Source organism: Xenopus laevis, chromosome 1S, assembly GCF_017654675.1.
Source record: "Xenopus laevis strain J_2021 chromosome 1S, Xenopus_laevis_v10.1, whole genome shotgun sequence".
Taxonomy (NCBI): domain Eukaryota; kingdom Metazoa; phylum Chordata; class Amphibia; order Anura; family Pipidae; genus Xenopus; species Xenopus laevis.
This window is the reverse complement of record NC_054372.1, coordinates 155,161,031-155,179,560: the sequence shown is the minus strand read 5'-3', so window position 1 is coordinate 155,179,560 and position 18,530 is coordinate 155,161,031. Positions and strand designations below refer to the sequence as shown.

Sequence of the window (18,530 nt, the reverse complement as noted above, 5' to 3'; positions counted from 1 at the left end):
ATAAACTTGATTATTTCAGGGCATGTGAAGGTAAAAAAAAAAACATCAAATTTTTACTTTCTTTAATGAAAAAGAAACCTATCTCCATTAAAATGTCTACCGTTTTTATAAAAAAACCGGACTGTATGCAGTGAAATTCTCCCTTCATTTACTGCTGTGAATAGGAATTATCAGACGGTCCCTAACTGCTCTTCAGGGAAACAATCATACTTATGAACAGCAGGAGGAGCCCCCACCTCACGTCCCAGCTGTGCAGAACTCAAGCAGCTTTGTTTGATTTCCTGAAGAGCAGTCGGCGACTATGTCGGGATTTGTATTGGATTTTATTTTTGCCTTTATATCCCCTTTACTTTCCAAACCCAGCTGCAGGGACAAAGATCATGGAGCCAGATTTAAACAGATAAACTGGGATTCTATTTGGAGGATTATTTTGCTGCAGCCACTGGTTCTGCAGAGTTGGAGAAAGTTTGTATTAAACAATACAAAAACTATAAAATCCACATTAGATTACATGCCAACACAGAACCCAGTGCAGTCTGCATAGTCTGATTATTTATCAGTCTTGCTGTATCTGGTTCTGGCAGATATTTTTTGACTGTTTTGATAATTTATGATGATCCCTAAGCAGCCCAGACCACACTGAGCATGTGCACAGTCTTGGTCTTGCAAAGATGTTTGACAGAGTTACAAGATGTCGACCCCCTATGGCCAACTTTGAAAGCATAAATCATTTGTTTGATTAGGCTTCTGGTGCAGTAAGTTCATGTTTATATTTAGTATTCAAAATACAGCATTTCTAGCCTTATTCTATTTTAGACTTTACTTCCCCTTTAAGGGCAGGGACTGCATTAATAATTACTGTTTCCTTGGAGGAGTTAATTTATGAGAAACATGGCGATATTATACCATAAAGGATCAAACATAACTATGATAGTGATGATAATTCAAGTATACAGATTGTTTTGCATCTCTGCATTTTATGGTCAGCAAACATTTTTTTTTTACATTTTTCTTGACTGTCACTTTTGGTACTTTATTAATAATTCTTAATTCCAGTAGAATGAAAAAGAACCAAAAAGAACCCAAATTCTCTGTCTAGCTTGCTCACTCCCTCTACAATAAATCTAGGGCAGCTGTTCTATTTCATCTGAGTAAGCAATGCTGTTAATATTCAAATATTCACAGAAAATTGTTTGATAAGACAACATCCTTTAATTTATAACATTTTATACAGGTATGGGACCTGTTATCCAGATTGCTCGGGACCTGGGGTTTTCTGGATAGGGGATCTTTCCGTAATATGGATCTTCATACATTAAGAGGCTTATTTACTAAAATCCAAATTTATCTCATTATTTAAATAAAAAAAACATGACCAAACCCAATTTTACCTTATTTGTAATTAAAAAAAGCCTGACTCAATCAAATTTTTTGGATTTTTGTCTGAAAACTCCAAAATGGTTGGATATTCCGGCTAATTCCAGCTCAGACCACAGAAACTTCAAAATAGCATAGGAACATATGCCATTGACTTATACACAACCTTTTCAGATTCAGACTTTTTGCTGCATCGAGCTTTAATAAATCTCGAAAAATTTGAGTTTAAAAAACCCCAAAATATTTGAGTTTTGCCCAAAAAAGCCAGACTGGAGTTTAGTAAATAACCCCCTAAGTCTACTAGAAAATCATGTAAACATTAAATAAACCCAATAGACTGCTTTTATTTCCAATAAGGATTAATTATATCTTAGTTTGGATCATGTACAAGGTACTGTTTTATAATTGCAGAGCAAAAACATTTAAAAAATTATTGTGTACTTGTTTTGTGAGTTATGAGTCAAATACATCAGCTTGTTAATGGGATTTGTGACCAACCAGAAAAAAATTTGAGGTTTAATAAATAGGCCCCATACAACCTTCTTTCCCTTATTTAAAATAACCCTTGTTTGACTCTTTCTAATAAGGATTCTTTACAGTCCATATTAGAATCCAATTTGAGGCTGTTCCAAGTAACTAGATACAAGATCCATGTATGGCATTAACTACAATATATGGTTTACAGATTTTTAAGCATCATTTATCTGCATATTCTTTAGTCTTATTCCAAAGAAACAAATTTGCTTTCAAAGTCATTGTCTACATTCCTGAAATGTATGTAGCCTTTTGTATGTTTTTTCATGCATTCCATATAGGTTAGCTAACGATATGGAATCATGTTCTACAGTTATGCACATCAAATGTCAGTAGTTTCCCAGACTAAAATGTACAGAGCAGCTGTAACTACTGTATATTGCACATTCCACCATTGTGTCAGCTCATAAAGTTGTGGAGGATTTTATATCAGATTTGCAGCAGGGCTGTGCAGTTGCCAACCATACAATATATTATATGGCAAACTTATTTTCATATTTGTTTGGAAAAAATGCATTATTTAGTATATATTGTGTGTTCTCTATTTATCACTATGATGATTTTGTTATCTCAAATCAAGGACTGTTTTTGCTTATTTAGTATAGTTATATCATATGACAGAATTAAACTGAATTTTTTGATGGTTTTATAGGATTTATGAAAGGCATGAATCCACTATTATGAGCAATCTTAAAAAAACAACAACTTTAGAACCACAAGCATTCACTGAACCCTTATTTCACCTACTTGTAAAGAACCTGCAGACACATGCACAGTATGTGTAGGTGGTTTGTTCCAGAAAGTGCCAAACATTTGTATTCTGAAAGCTTCTTCGGTAATAATCTGTATATTTATTAGTTAGTATACTGACAGATCAAGTAGAAAGGATTAGAGGATGAATGTATGAATGAATAAATCATAGCCTCCCTCTACACGCATACAATGAAAGTCTAAAACCTGATTGGATTATTGAGGTTGATTGAAAATTGAAATTGGAACTGGTCAGGGGTGATCCTGGCCCCTCCGCCGCCTGAGGCAGTAGCAGTTGCTGCTGCCCCCCCTCCCCCAGAAATTCACTCTTAAAGTACCAGGAGCAGCATTTTTGCTGCCCCTGGTACCTAGTGGGGCGCTGCCACCTGAGGCGACAGCCTCAACTCGCACCCCTGGAACTGGTTAACAGAAGAAGTGGAAACTAATATTAACTATTTTCTTTTCACCTGTTTAGTTTCATGGCGAGGCATCAACCCCAGTGAACCAAGCATAATATAATTATTTAAATGAGATGAGATTGGAATTTATTGGATTTATTGGACCCTGTTCTTAAAGGGCATGTAAAGCCAAAAAAATAAAATCCCATTTTTTACTTTCTTTAATGAAAAAGAAACCTATCTCCAATATACTTTAATTAAAAAATATGTACCATTTTTATAAGAAATCTGACTGTATCTAGTGAAATTCTCCCTTCATTTACTGCTGTGGATAGGAATTGTCAGACGGTCCTTAACTGCTGAGCAGGGAACCAATCATACTTATGAACAGCAGGGGGAGCCCCCGCCTTACTTACCAGCCATGCAGAACTAAAGCAGCTTTGTTTATGACGACCCCTAAGCAGCCCAGACCACACTGAGCATGTGCACTTAGTCTTAGTCTTGCAAAGATGTTTAACAAAGTTATAAGATGGTGACCCCCTGTAGCCAACTTTGAAAGCATAAATTATTTGTTTGATTAGGCTTGTGGTGCAGTAAGTTCATGTTTATATTTAATATACAAAATACAGAATTTCTAGCCTTATTCTATTTTAGACTTTACATGCCCTTTAACTGGTACTTTGTAAGAAATTTTACCAAATTAATATTTTTGCCAATGGCAGACACCAGGAAGTCATTCCTGTTACAACCTTATATGTCTGGAGGTCCCCCATGTGTTTGCAATGAGGTGGGATTGTTGTTGACTAGTGATGTACAGATGAAGCCAGAAGGGATTGCACAGTAGATTGACTTAAGTAATTACAATTTTGGCTAAGTATTCAACCCTTAATCAATATTCCTCACTGTAAGGAGGGGAGGTCATTTTATACTGCCAATTAGATTTCTCAGTCAGCACCTATGCCTCCCAATTCTTAGGATCTGATGCATGTCCAACGGTTTCCACCATATGTCCGTTTACTCACAATTTGCAGATATCGACAGCACCAGCCATAGATCGCTTTGTTTAAAATGCCTTTATTGAGACATGGGTTTCTGACCCCCAATACACTTGGCAACATTTCAGACCGCCATCTGTCTTTTATCAAGCCCTTGATAAAAGACCTGAAACGTTGCCAAGTGTATTGGGGGTCAGAAACCCATGTCTCAATAAAGGCATTTTAAACAAAGCGATCTATGGCTGGTGCTGTCGATATCTGCAAATCATTTTATACTGCAACATACAAATTATATATAAACATATAATTTAACATTAAAAAAATAAAAGCATAGAGTCTCCTGCATTGTTACATTAAGTTAAAACATTCTTTCTTATTTTACAACAAACAAAAAGGAGTTTATAAAATATAATAGCATATGGCCCCTGTTCAAGAGACAATATTCATAAATATAAGCAAGTAATGTGATTAGTTTAACTTTTTTAATGTACAGTGGTGTGAAAAACTATTTGCCCCCTTCCTGATTTCTTATTCTTTTGCATGTTTGTCACACTTAAATGTTTCTGCTCATCAAAAACCGTTAACTATTAGTCAAAGATAACATAATTGAACACAAAATGCAGTTTTTAAATGAAGATTTACGTTATTAAGGGAGAAAAAAACTCCAAATCTACATGGGCCTGTGTGAAAAAGTGATTGCCCCCCTTGTTAAAAAATAACTTAACTGTAGTTTATCACACCTGAGTTCAATTTCAAAGGTTATAAAGCCATTTCTAAAGCTTTGGGACTCCAGCGAACCACAGTGAGAGTCATTATCCACAAATGGCAAAAACATGGAACAGTGGTGAACCTTCCCAGGAGTGGCCGGCCGACCAAAATTACCCCAAGAGCGCAGAGACAACTCATCCGAGAGGCCACAAAAGACCCCAGGACAACATCTAAAGAACTGCAGGCCTCACTTGCCTCAATTAAGGTCAGTGTTCACGACTCCACCATAAGAAAGAGACTGGGCAAAAACGGCCTGCATGGCACATTTCCAAGGCGTAAACCACTTTTAAGCAAAAAGAACATTAAGGCTCGTCTCAATTTTGCTAAAAAACATCTCAATGATTGCCAAGACTTTTGGGAAAATACCTTGTGGACCGACGAGACAAAAGTTGAACTTTTTGGAAGGTGCGAGTCCCGTTACATCTGGCGTAAAAGTAACACAGCATTTCAGAAAAAGAACATCATACCAACAGTAAAATATGGTGGTGGTAGTGTGATGGTCTGGGGTTGTTTTGCTGCTTCAGGACCTGGAAGACTTGCTGTGATAGATGGAACCATGAATTCTACTGTCTACCAAAAAATCCTGAAGGAGAATGTCCAGCCATCTGTTCGTCAACTCAAGCTGAAGCGATCTTGGGTGCTGCAGCAGGACAATGACCCAAAACACACCAGCAAATCCACCTCTGAATGGCTGAAGAAAAACAAAATGAAGACTTTGGAGTGGCCTAGTCAAAGTCCTGACCTGAATCCTATTGAGATGTTGTGGCATGACCTTAAAAAGGCGGTTCATGCTAGAAAACCCTCAAATAAAGCTGAATTACAACAATTCTGCAAAGATGAGTGGGCCAAAATTCCTCCAGAGCGCTGTGAAAGACTCGTTGCAAGTTATCGCAAACGCTTGATTGCAGTTATTGCTGCTAAGGGTGGCCCAACCAGTTATTAGGTTCAGGGTGCAATTACTTTTTCACACAGGTTTGGATTTCTTTTCTCCCTAAATAATAAAAACCCTCATTTAAAAACTGCATTTTGTGTTTACTTGTGTTATCTTTGACTAATAGTTAAATGTGTTTGATGATCAGAAACATTTTGTGTGACAAACATGCAAAAGTATAAGAAATCAGGAAGGGGGCAAATAGTTTTTCACACCACTGTATATTAATGCATCCTGTTGTCCAAATCTCCTTCCTGGTTGATATTTGATCAAGCTTTTTACATACTTATAAGCTAGAATATCATATTAGCGGAGAATTGTATCAGGCCATGGGTGGAAGTTCCTACTTGATTGGTCTTCACAACCCTTCAAGTCCAAATTATTGGGCACTTTGGCCCTTCATTTCAATTGTTTTGCAATCATGTGATGCTCTACCCCTATAACTATAGCAAATAAGTCTGTTTATGCTTGGGTATAAAGCTGGCTGAAGAATAAAGAGACGTTGGACTGTCTTTGTAAAAAGTCTTTATATTCTAAGAATTGCTACCTTGCATTGCTAGGGTGAAGGGTGTGATTCTGACCAGGGACATTATATGCATGGACTTTGTATATTCTCCATTTCATGTTGCAGAATCTATATGGATTTCCTATTGTACAAAAAAAATGCTTTCATAGTGATACCTAACTTAAACTGCTAAGAACTGAGAAACAAAAAAAAGTTTGAAGCGTCCACCTCAAAAATACATTCCAATCAATAGCTCTTAAAAAAGCTAATTTAAAAATAGCCCATTCAATTCAGAATTCCCTGTGTCTTTTCACTATACTCTTATTTTCATTCAATTGCTTATACATAATGACAGACACACCAGTTCAGTTTTCATCTGGATATCCCAGGTTTTTGCAGCTGTCCACGTGAAAACTGCCTGTATGGACATCAAAATTAGGAAATCCAGACAGGCATGGTGATCAGCCAATCACTGCATACCATGTAATAACCCTGTCACTGACCTCATAGACCTGCCCTAAAAGTCATCCACCTGCATGTTATCTGCTCCACCTCCTGCGCAGACTGTCCCACTGCAAAAGATGGCAACCCTTGGAACACATTTTCCCACAAGTTAGCATTCTTTTCTTGGAGTGGATTCCCCTCTAATTAGCACAGAAAAGACATCAATAGAATAACAACTTTAGAGGTAGAAGTATCACATAGCGTAGTACATGCCAAGATGTGTTTTTTCTTGTATCTTTTCACCATAGTCTTATTTCCATCCAATGCTTAATAGATAATAACAGACCTGTTGCCCAGTACACATTGTCCACAAGCTGACTTCCTTTTATTGGAGTGGAACCCCCTCCACTTAGCACTGATATCAATGAGAAACATTTCTCTTCCTAAAAAGAACAAATTTAGACAAATAAGTAGCATATAGTGCAGAACATCCAATGATTAATTTGACACATTGCCCAGTGGAAAACATTCTCCCACAGGCAGACTTCCTTTTCTTGAAGCAGATTCCATTTAGCGTCGATATAAATTCGGAAAACAACTCTCTTCCTAAAAAGAACAAATTCTGAGTTAGACGAAACATATAGGTTAGTTCATGGCCAAATGTTTTTTTTCCAGTCTAAATAGCTATGTCTAAAATATATTCGTGCTTTCTAAATAAAAAATTATTTAAATCAGCATTCAGATGGTACAGATGAAAATGTGCTGTGATTTTATTTTTATTTACAATCTTAAATAAAAACGATGCTTCAGTGAAAAATAAGAAGTGTTAAATCTGCATAATATAAATTTGTTTTTACCCTTTCAACATCTGTTCTAATTGAGTGTCAAATTGCATTTTACCAAACATTGAATAAATATTCTCTAATGTGGATCTTGCAGGCAGTGGTAGATCTATTTTTACCAGTTCTTATTATCAGTTATCAGTTCTTATTAGTTAAGAAAACAGAAAAAAAGGTTTTGTTTTATCAGGAAGGACAAAATATGGGGTAACTAACTATCATGAATCTCTGCTTTTCTTCATCTCCTCTGTAAATCTACAAAAAAAATAGAATCAAAATAGGAATATGCAATACATTAGGGGGCAGATGTATTAAGGGTCGAATATCGAGGGTTAATTAACCCTCAATATTCGACTGGGGAATGAAAATCCTTCGACTTCGAATATCGAAGTCGAAGGATTTTGCGCAAATACTTTGATCGAACGATCGAAGGAATAATCGTTTGATCGAATGATTAAATCCTTCGATTCGAACGATTCAAAGGATTTTAATCCGACTATCGAAGGATTATCCTTCGAAAAAAAAAGTTAGCCAAGCCTATGGGGACCTTACATGGACTTCGGTAGCTTTTAGGTGGCGAACTAGGGGGTCGAAGTTTTTTCTTAAAGAGACAGTACTTCGACTATCGAATGGTCGAATAGTCAAATGATTTATAGTTGGAATCCTTCGATTCGAAGTCGAAGTCGTAGTCAAAGGTCGAAGTAGCCAAAAAAACACTTCAAAATTTTTTCTTCTATTCCTTCACTCAAACTTAATGAATGGGCCCCTAGATGTTAGAAGCCAGAGTATTCTTGGGAGTGAAGGGGTCTCCTAACTTAGTTACAGTATATACTGTACAATATATTATTACCATACTTTTTTACCATATTTTCCTATAAAAAAAGCCCATTTTGTGGCTTATTTTTGAATTCTTGGCTTGGAGGCAAGTTTTGGTTGCTTAAAATGTGTACTGCCAAACAGAGCCTCCTTAGACTGTTTATCGGCTACCACATAGCCAACCACAGTCCTAATTTGTATCACCCAGGAACTTTTTACAGTTGGATGTGGCTCATGGGGCAAAAAAAAGGAAGGTTGGGGACCTCTGCCTTAAACCAGACATCAGACATGTAATCTATGACAATATCACATGAAGCATCTAATCTTTTTTCATATTATCTATTCAGGGCCAAGCTATTCATTTTCATGAATGTGGTATTTATCAACTTAACTTTGGATAAAAGATACAGTAGGCCTAGGATTTTGACACTGAGTGCATGGAAAGGGAGTGTATTATTTGGTGAAAATTATGATAAACCATGTATTTCTTACATGTTTTGTTCAGTATTGCTACTAGAGCCAAATATATACCTTTTTAATTATATTGGCATTGTATCGATTGAAGACAACAACGTATACAAATGGTTATGTTGACTTTCTTTTTATGTAACATGGCATCAGTAGTGGTGAAAAATGTAGGAAAGATTGAAAAAATTTAAGGAGTTAAAAGATTGTATAAAGAAAGAAGGAATTTATAGAATCACACAGAAATGTAAGTATTGTGGACATATTATTGATTTGTGCAAAACAGAAGAGTACATTACCTGATACATGTCTATCAGGAGTTATTATACTGTCCACAAGGGGATTCATCCATCAAATCTGGATTCATCCATCAAATCTGGTATGCAATACCTAGTTGTGCTTTAAAAAATAAAGCCTGTTATATCTTTGTTTTGTTCAAGAACCTTCTGGCACCCAATTCTTTTATTTAATCATAAAAGTAGTTGGTGTAGTTGTAGATGCACAACACAATTCCTTCATATTTTCATGTATCAAAAGACCATCCTGTGGAGAGAGAGAGAGGTCAAATGTAACCGGTGCTCTAGCCTAGCCTAGATGGGGTTACAGTTCCATGTAGTAACGGCACCACACAACCATTTCTTTTCTATTGGATAACTAAAATATGTGTTGGGTCAGTTTGCCTGAGCTCCTTTAGCCAGGCCTAAGATCAACAGCCTTGTGAATGAATAATGTTCCTTATCTGTTAAACTAAAACAGTATTATCCCTTTATAGAAAGCTACCTAGTTATGGCTCACATTTTTAAAAATATTTCACAAGTAGGATTTTATTTATGCATGGTTCTCAATACTGATTACGGTAACCATCATTTAGATGAATGTCCAGTATGAAAGAGCTGACTACTGAGATGAGCATCAAAAATGATTTCTAACTTCCACTATTAATACAGTAAATGGAAATGGATGGTAACATGTTTCTGTATACTTTTAGTGTTAGGGTAAGTTGTTGTACCCAGTAATTTAATGAGCTGAATAAAGTAAAAGGTGTAAGAGAAATTAAAACAGAAATACATATAGCTAGAAAAGAGATGCAACATGCTTATGTTTAATTTGATGTTTGCTCTAGGGGTGCTTAAAATTTATGATCAAATTTTAATGTTAATAAAATTGGATGGAAGCTCAGCTTAATCTCCTTGAGCCCAATCAACAGAAAAAATACAGTATCAGAAATTATAGTGAGAGAGAAAAGTAGTGATGGGTGAATTTGTCACATTTCGCTTCGCCACAAAATTCGCTAATTTCCCTCAAAATTCGCGAAATGGGAGAAAAATTAGCAAAACGCAACTTTTGAAGCCGTCGACAAATCTCTGTAAATTCATGCCTGGGGAATAATTTCTCCCATCACTAAGAAAAGTACAAACTTTTTTTTAATCTAAGGCACTTTGATCAATGAAATGCAATGCCAAGCATACCAGGAATGTATAGAGTTCCTATAATTAACTGTGGGGTTACTGAATAGTGGGGGCAGTTGCTGCAGTAGCCCTAATTCATTTGAGGCAATATCAGTCATAGTTTATTTTTCAACAACAATAAATTCACATACAAGTGTAATCATGGGGCTGCACAGTCATTTGCATAAGAAATCCCATAAATTAAAGGTTCTCCTTTGATAGTTGCATCAACATGTGCTCTTCCACATAATGCCTTCCTCCTGTTACAAACCTCTACCTTCTACCACCTGTAAATACTGTAGCTCTAGGGTTTTCACATTGCTGTAGAGTAGTTGCACAGAAAGATTAGGGTGTATATGTCACTCACACTTAATAACAATAGCCATGGGGATTCCACAGACTGTTTTTGTTATTGCAAAAAAAAAGTCCAAATCCCTCTTTAAAATAGGCAGACAAGAGGTTCTTTACTGATTCTTAAAATCAATAATTTTCTTAATTCAACATTCATCGCACAAATGATGGAAGGCATGGAGAGTCTTGGGCCTAACGCATTTCATGGCAATAGAAAGCCACTTCCTCAGAAATATCCTGTCTGCCTATTGGGATTCAAGTGTGCCAATGAAATTCAATGGGTTTACATAACATTTTCTGATTTGTGTCAATTGTTCGCCTAATGCATCTCCCCCAGTGACCACAAATATGCTGGAATCATGGGTAAACCACTGCATTGTGCATAAAAAAACCATTGTGATCGCACAGTACATAAAATCTCAATTAGCCTACTGCATTTGGGGTTGTTTGACCCCTGTTATGTGATAGTTCAGACACAGTGTTATAAATATAGTTTGCCTTATCATTACATAATGTTTAGTTGATGAACATTAGATGAAGCAGTAAAGCTACTCTACAACATGGCTTTATTACTATACATTTATTAACCAAGTTTTTAAATAATTCTGTCAAATGCACAGAATATATCATAATTATGATACTAGTGATATTGGATATAAGTTGTTCAGAAGGTGTTTTAAATCTGCTTCTTCATGTAAAATGGGCTGTACAGTAAAGCAACAATATGCACCCCATTCCCAGTGTTATGTTAGAGCACTGCTCCCCAGATAGACAAAGGGCGCCATCATGGGCTAGAATACATAACATAACATCTCTGGTACAGTTATCTCGGCCTTGACAGTCTTATTTACTCTGTGAAAAAGTTGATGCATGCGGTTTATATTATACTTTCTGAAACGGGTAACATTGATCTGTTATTCATCCAAAGTGGTTTGTATTCTTAGGCAGTTTAAATCAACTGCTACTATTCTATAATAACAAAAGTATATAAAGGAACATAATGGAAGTGCTGGCACAAATTTTTTAATAAGTGAGTATATGACTGCAAGCAAGTAACAAAGTAAGCAGATGTGCAGTTGACAGTTTGGCACTGATATATCCAATGTGCAACTCTAGATTTAAAGTCTGAAACTATTTGGCACTTTTTCAGGACCTGATTTCTTGAGGGGGCGCCTTTAGGCTGCACTCCCCCCACGAGCACACACAAACAAGCACCAGGCAGTAACCAATCAGTGACTTCAGGGGGGGCACATGGGTCATAACTGTTTGCTTTTGAATCTGAGCTGCATGCTGAGGATCAATTGCAAACTCATTGAACAGTTATGTCCCATGTGTCCCCCTTCAGTCGCTGACTAACTCAGAGTTAGAGAGCTGAATATCAGGAAGTAGTGTAATGTTATGTTAGACATCCAGTCACTCCTGCCTTTTACATTTTTGGTTAACTAACTATATTAGAAACATTTTTTATTTTGCACAACCTATCTATTTACCCAATTTTTTATTTTTATACTGAACTGTTCCTTTAAAGGAATGACAATATAATGTACTGTTGCTCTGTGCTGGTAAAGCTGGTGTGTTTGCGTCAGAAACACTAATATAGTTTATATAAACAAGATGCTGTGTGGCTAGATAACAGATACGCTATGTAGAATCCCATTGTATACTGCAGATATTATCCGTTATCAGCCGTGTAACCTGTGTCTTTTCTCCATTTTCAGCTTTGCATAGCTGCCCCCATGGCTACACAGCAGCTTGTTTATACCATATAAACTATAGTAGAGTTTTTGAAGTGAACACATCGGTTTTAACAGTGCAGAGCAAGAGTACATTATATTTTCATTATTTTAAAATAATTTCATTTTTTGGTGTTTTTGTGTATAATTAGTAGTTCTTTAAATTATTTGGTATGTAACATTTGCCTATGAATAGAAAAAACACAAAGCATGAAAGGTTATGTTTTACTGTTTTCAATAAGTTACTTGTTTTTTCAACAAGTCTGCTTTAGAGCAGCTTATTGAGTGAGTTTTTCTTATTATATGCTTTTAAACAAAACTAATAACAAATATTTATCATACAGTTTGGGGGGTCTATGCATGTGTCACCATCACTTCAACTTTAAGTCCCAGTCCCAGATATAATACTATATGCAAAAAAATATGTATAAACTCATGTTTAATATTGAATACTCTTATACAATATTTACTTTCAAAATAAATATTACAAAGCTCAAAAACAATTTCTTGATATATTAAAAAAAATGTTAATTAAAGATGTTAACAAAGATATCTTTTTTTTTCAGATGCAGCAATTATTCCATGAAAATTATGAACACAACAGAAAAGGATATATACAAGACCTTCACAACAGCAAGATTCATGGAGCAATAACACTGCACCCCAACAAAAGGCCAGCATATCAGTACAGGCTTCATAATTACATACTGAGTCGAAAGATTTCAGAATTACGGTTTCACACTATCCAGCTTCATAGGGAAAGTGTTCTAATGAGCAAACTTAGTAACAGTGAAATAAGCAAGGAAGATCAGCAGCTTGGCATGATGCCATCATTCAACAGATTTCAGCCACAGGAAAGAAATGAAGTAATTGAATGGGAGTTTCTAACAGGGAAGCATATTTATTCTATGAATGCAAACGCTCCACCATGCCAGAGCTTTACTAACCTTTTAAAGGCATCATTAGATGACACTGTAATGCAAGTTATGGAAATGATAAATGAGAACTCTAAATCTAGAGGAAGATTAATAGATTTCAAGGAAATCCAGTATGGCTACCGCAGAGTTCACCCTTTGTATGGGGTAGAATTTATATTGGATATGTTGCTTTTATACAAAAGACACAAGGGAAGAAAGCTCACAGTACCTGTAAGACGTCATGCCTACCTTCAACAATCATTTAGCAAGCCTTTCTTTAAAGAAGAAGAGGAACTGGATGTACAGAGTGTTTTGCAAAGCATTAACACTGATGCTCAGACATTTTCTTTCTTTTCCAATTCGTTAAAAATGTTTTCTCTGCTCCATGTCACCAAAGAAATGAAAGCAAACAATGACAAGAAAATACATTTTCTTGTTCCTCTCACTGGAAGATTTGACATTTTTATGAGATTTATGGAGAACTATGAAAAGACCTGCCTAATCCCAAAGCAAAACGTTAAATTGATGGTCATTCTTTTCAATTCTGACTCAAGTTCAGAATCCAATAAGCACACTGAGTTAATGACAGAATATCAAAACAAATATCCACAGGCAGACATGAATATAATGACACTGACAGGACAGTTTTCCAGGGGCCTAAGTCTTGACAAAGGCTCTGCTCAGTTTGAAAACAACACTTTACTGCTCTTCTGTGATGTAGACCTTATGTTCACCTCAGATTTTCTTCAGCGATGTAGAGATAATACTATTCAGGGAAAGCAAGTCTATTATCCAATTGTATTTAGCCAGTATGATCCCAAAGTTGCATATGGTGGTAATCCTCCATCACCTAATAACTTTGTTTTTACAAAGAAAACAGGATTTTGGAGAGATTATGGCTTTGGAATCACCTGTATTTACAAGAGTGATCTCTTAAACATAGGTGGATTTGATACATCCATTCAAGGGTGGGGACTGGAAGATGTTGACCTTTTTACTAAAGTAATACATTCAGGACTGAAAGCATTCAGAAGTCAAGAAACAGGAGTGGTTCATATGTTTCACCCAGTTCATTGTGACCCTAATTTAAATCCTAAGCAGTACAAGATGTGCTTAGGTTCCAAAGCAAGTACATTTGGATCTGCTTCTCAATTAGCAGAAATCTGGTTAGAAAAACATTTAGACGCTGGATACAACAGAACTCACTCCTGACATGTCAGCTTTTTCTCTAACTTTAAGGGGAGTTACCTCATATTATTATTTAGTTTTTGTCTTCATTTCTTCCTTGTCCATAAACTCCTCTATGTCTTCCAAAGGATATCTGTCAATCACAAAGAACTCTACTGATTATTAGTATTTGAACTTCCTATTAAATATGGGGGTTATTTATTTTTATTTTGAAATTTGGACATGACTTTCCATGTTATGTTTTTTGATCAAATCTACAAAGGCTTATCCCAGAGAACTCTTTTGAGCAAGGTGCAATATTGGTCAATATTGTGTTTGTTAATGTGACAAAATATCTGTCAATGGTACCACAAAAGTGCTTTATACTTTCCTTGGGGAAGAGACATTTGTTTTATAATTTATACAAAAACAAATATATAAAAACTACTTTTCTTAAAAAAAAAGTAAGAATTATGATTGTATCTTTATTTTTTAAAATGAATTAAGACGTTCCTTTCATGAGCAGTTGGTACTGGCTATCATGTTCTTGAAAGTATATATCAAGTTCCCTAAGTTTTGTTGTTAATACAAATCAAGTTTATTTTCTTCTTTTATTCTTGGGAACACGGTAGTTTAAAAAAGGTGTGTACTGTGCATTTTAGAAGTTTTTGTGAACCATTGTCCTTAATTTGCTGGCAAGAAGATGAACTAAATGGACATAAGTTAGACAAATGTTAGAATTTTTTATTTAAAAAATGAAAATGATGCTTTCTTTTCTCTCGATTTGTTTTACTTTTTTTGAGAAAAAAATACATCTTGTATTTATGCTGATTTTCCTGTATGATTTAATGTGATAAACTATTAGTCATTTAAAGGAGCAGTGCTACTTAGTCTGATTCCAAAACATGTTAGTACTATTTTTCATCAGGTTACAACACTGTTTTATTTCCTTACTTAAAAGTGTCCCAAAAGTTATATTCACAAAGTTTCTAAAGTAAGCGGCAAGGGATTGATGGAATTGTAAATGTATATCTTTAAGTGAAATGTATGGAAAACTATTTCACTCAAGTTATGACCCATTTAAAAATTGAATGCAATCTTTTCACAAAAGCCATTTTAAATTTCTAAGTCTTAATAACATGCTCAATACTTATAAAAGAGATTTATAAATAAAATGGTGGAAGACTTTCCAATTTGAATTTAGTGTGAATAACTAGAAAAATACATGTACAGTGTATTTCAAACATTTGCATGTAGAAGAAACTCTGATCATCAGATCATTGTGTACTGTCAACAAGTTCATCCGGCATTTATCCTTAGATCACCTACATTCTAAAAATCTAGAAGAATTTTATCCTCTGTTGCATTGTGCCTGCCTTTCACTACAGGATATGTTCTGCAATAGGCAGGGGTATAAAAGAATACTTAGGAACACGTTCAATATAATGTATCAAAACAACCTTCTAAATATCTACACTATTTTATAAGTACAAAATCATAGGATTAAAACAATTAAAACTGTGAAGTGCTCCCAAAGGAAAGTAGCTCCCACTATGCCTGGAAAACTCCTGTACAATTCCTAATGAAGCCTGCAGTGGGAATTACGTGAAAAAGTTGGTGTGTTCTCCTTTGTGGTACTCCTGCTAAGTGAGAAAACAGTTATGGCAATAAGTATTATTATTGACTTTTTTTCAGTGACTTTGTCAGGAACTGTTGACTTTTGTTACCCAGTACTATATTTGTTAGATGAATCCACCTTGGCACACAGCCTTATTATTGGGAACCCAGGCTTTGTTAGTTATAGTCCTACATGGTTGCTACACATTCTTTTTAGGGAACTGAGTCTTCTTTTTACTCACATACAGGGCCACCATCAGGGGGCACAGGGGAGACAGTTGTCCTGGGCTCTGCAAGGTTTTGTGTCTAAGGGAAAATGCTTTACTTACTTGATTAGCCCTGCCCCCTGCTTTCAGCATGCTGCCAGTTTCAGAAAATAGGACAGCAGCTCCTGCATGAAAGATTTTTCTCCTATTCAGATTTTCTATACCGTCATTGGCTCTTTAAGGATAAAAAAGAAAAAAAAAAACAGTAGCTGCTGTCCTATTTTCCGAAGCTGGCAGCACGCTGAAAGCAGGGGGTGTGGATAATCAGGTAAGTGAAGCATGGCCAGGCCCCCCTTAGACACAAAACCCAGGCAAGCAATTTTTAAAAAAATATTTGGAGGGCCTGGCCACCAAGATTTTTTTTTTAACTTAAAGGAGGCCACCAATGGCTTTTTACAGCTTGTGGGTGGATGTGGGGGGGCCCTGATCACAATGGCTTTTTATAACCTGTGGGTAGGGGAAGGCCATCAATTTTTTTTTACTTGCAGGGGAGCCCCTGATCACTAATGGATTTTTAAACCTTGTTGGGGGTGACTGTCCACCAATATTTTTTTTTTAACTTGAAGGGGGTCCTGGTCACCAGTGGATTTTAATAACTTGTGGGGGGTCCTGGGCACCAATAGCGTTTTATAACTTGTGGGGGCAGGAGGGTACCCTGATCACCATTGGCTTTTTATAAAATGTGGGGGGGGGGACTTGCCACCAATGGCTTTTTATAGCTTAGGGGGGTTTAATGTTTTAGCTCTAATGTCTGTGTGGCCTTTTTACTGTGGGGTGGTCAAGATATGGGGTGGGGCTTGAAGGTGGGCGGGGACCAGAGGGCCCAGAAAATGTTGCTGTACAGGGCCCTGTGATTTCTGAAGGCAGTCCTGCTAACATATTATAGAATATTTCAAATCTTAATCCTACACAATTACTGGATAGTATTCTAGGAAATTGAAAACGAATGCGCTAAAGGGAAAATCGAGGGGAAGGGGAGCAGAGATCTTCATGTGAATAGTCCGTGTCAGGCTGCCATAGACACTGGATCCATTGGCCAAAAATGATTAAAAATTCCAATTTTATTCAAAGTATTGCAGTAAAAAGCATGGCTTGACGTGTTTCGTGATTCAGACTAGTCGCTTGCTCAACAAGGCTTCTTGAGGAAGTGACTAGTCTGAGTCCCGAAACGCTTCAAGCCATAACTTCCCCCTGCCTGTAATATATTTTTACTTTTACTGCAACGCTTTGAATAAAATTGGCATTTTTAAACATTTTTGGCCTATGGATTCAGCGTCTACGGTATTCTTAGGAAATTGAACCTCCGTTTGCTCATATACAGGTGTAATGCTATATATCCAGACAAAATAGCAGCTACTTATCTTTGGCGGCACTGCAGGGTTTAATGGTTTTAATTCCTATTCTACATTTTCATATATTGAACACTGGAAGTGTGCATGTTCCCAGGAGTTCATTTATTCCTGTGCCTGCTTTGGGAAATTTATATTGTGTAGTTTATCTAATATAGGTAATTCAAAAAAACAACTGGAATTGCTAAGCAATTATTGAAGATGTTTCAGTACTCATCCGAGCAGCTTCTTCAGTTTAACTGACTGGTGCGGGAAATTTTCGTCATATAAACTCATCCACTAATCCAGTCACAATGGCACATTGTAACTCTTCAAAGAGGTGACATCTGAATTTCACAGGTGTTGATTCTGTGTAGTTACTGTGATAGGATTACCAATGTGTCATGTAACTCCTAGAAAGAGGTGGTACTTGTGAGAGTTGCATGAATGGATGTGTGAAGTGTTCTGAAACCACCGGGGTACAGATGTTAGTACAGCATTGTATGTAGCAGACAGGTGGTGTTGAAGGCCCCCGCCTCTGTTCAGGGATGGTTTCTCCACCTTGACATGAATCGCCTCTTTCACGCCTCTTTCAAACCAGCAGTCTTCTTTATCCAAGATTTGGACATTACCATCTTCAAAGGAGTGTCCCTTGTCTTTGAGGTTTAGAAAGACAGTCTTAAGGTGGCCATACATGGATAGATCCGCTCGTTTGGCGATGTCGCCAAACGAGCGGATCTCCCTCCGATATGCCCACCTTGAGGTGGGCAATATCGGGCAGATCCGATCGTGGGCCCTAGGGCCCAACGATCGGATCCTAGCATTCGGTAAATGGGCGGTCGGATCGCGGGACCGCAACAACGAACAGATGCGGCCGCGAT

General features: G+C 36.6%; 1 protein-coding gene across 1 annotated transcript in view; it reads left to right on the top strand.

Annotated features, from left to right (window-relative positions):
- Positions 1 to 16,553, top strand: part of LOC108707191 (chondroitin sulfate synthase 3) — a 169,133-nt gene extending 152,580 nt beyond the window's left edge. The window contains exon 3 of the mRNA XM_018244267.2: positions 12,921 to 16,553. Within this exon, the coding sequence (XP_018099756.1) occupies positions 12,921 to 14,483 (1,563 nt within the window). The 3' untranslated portion in view covers positions 14,484 to 16,553. The remainder of the gene's footprint in view (positions 1 to 12,920) is intronic.
- The last annotated feature ends 1,977 nt before the right edge of the window (positions 16,554 to 18,530 follow it).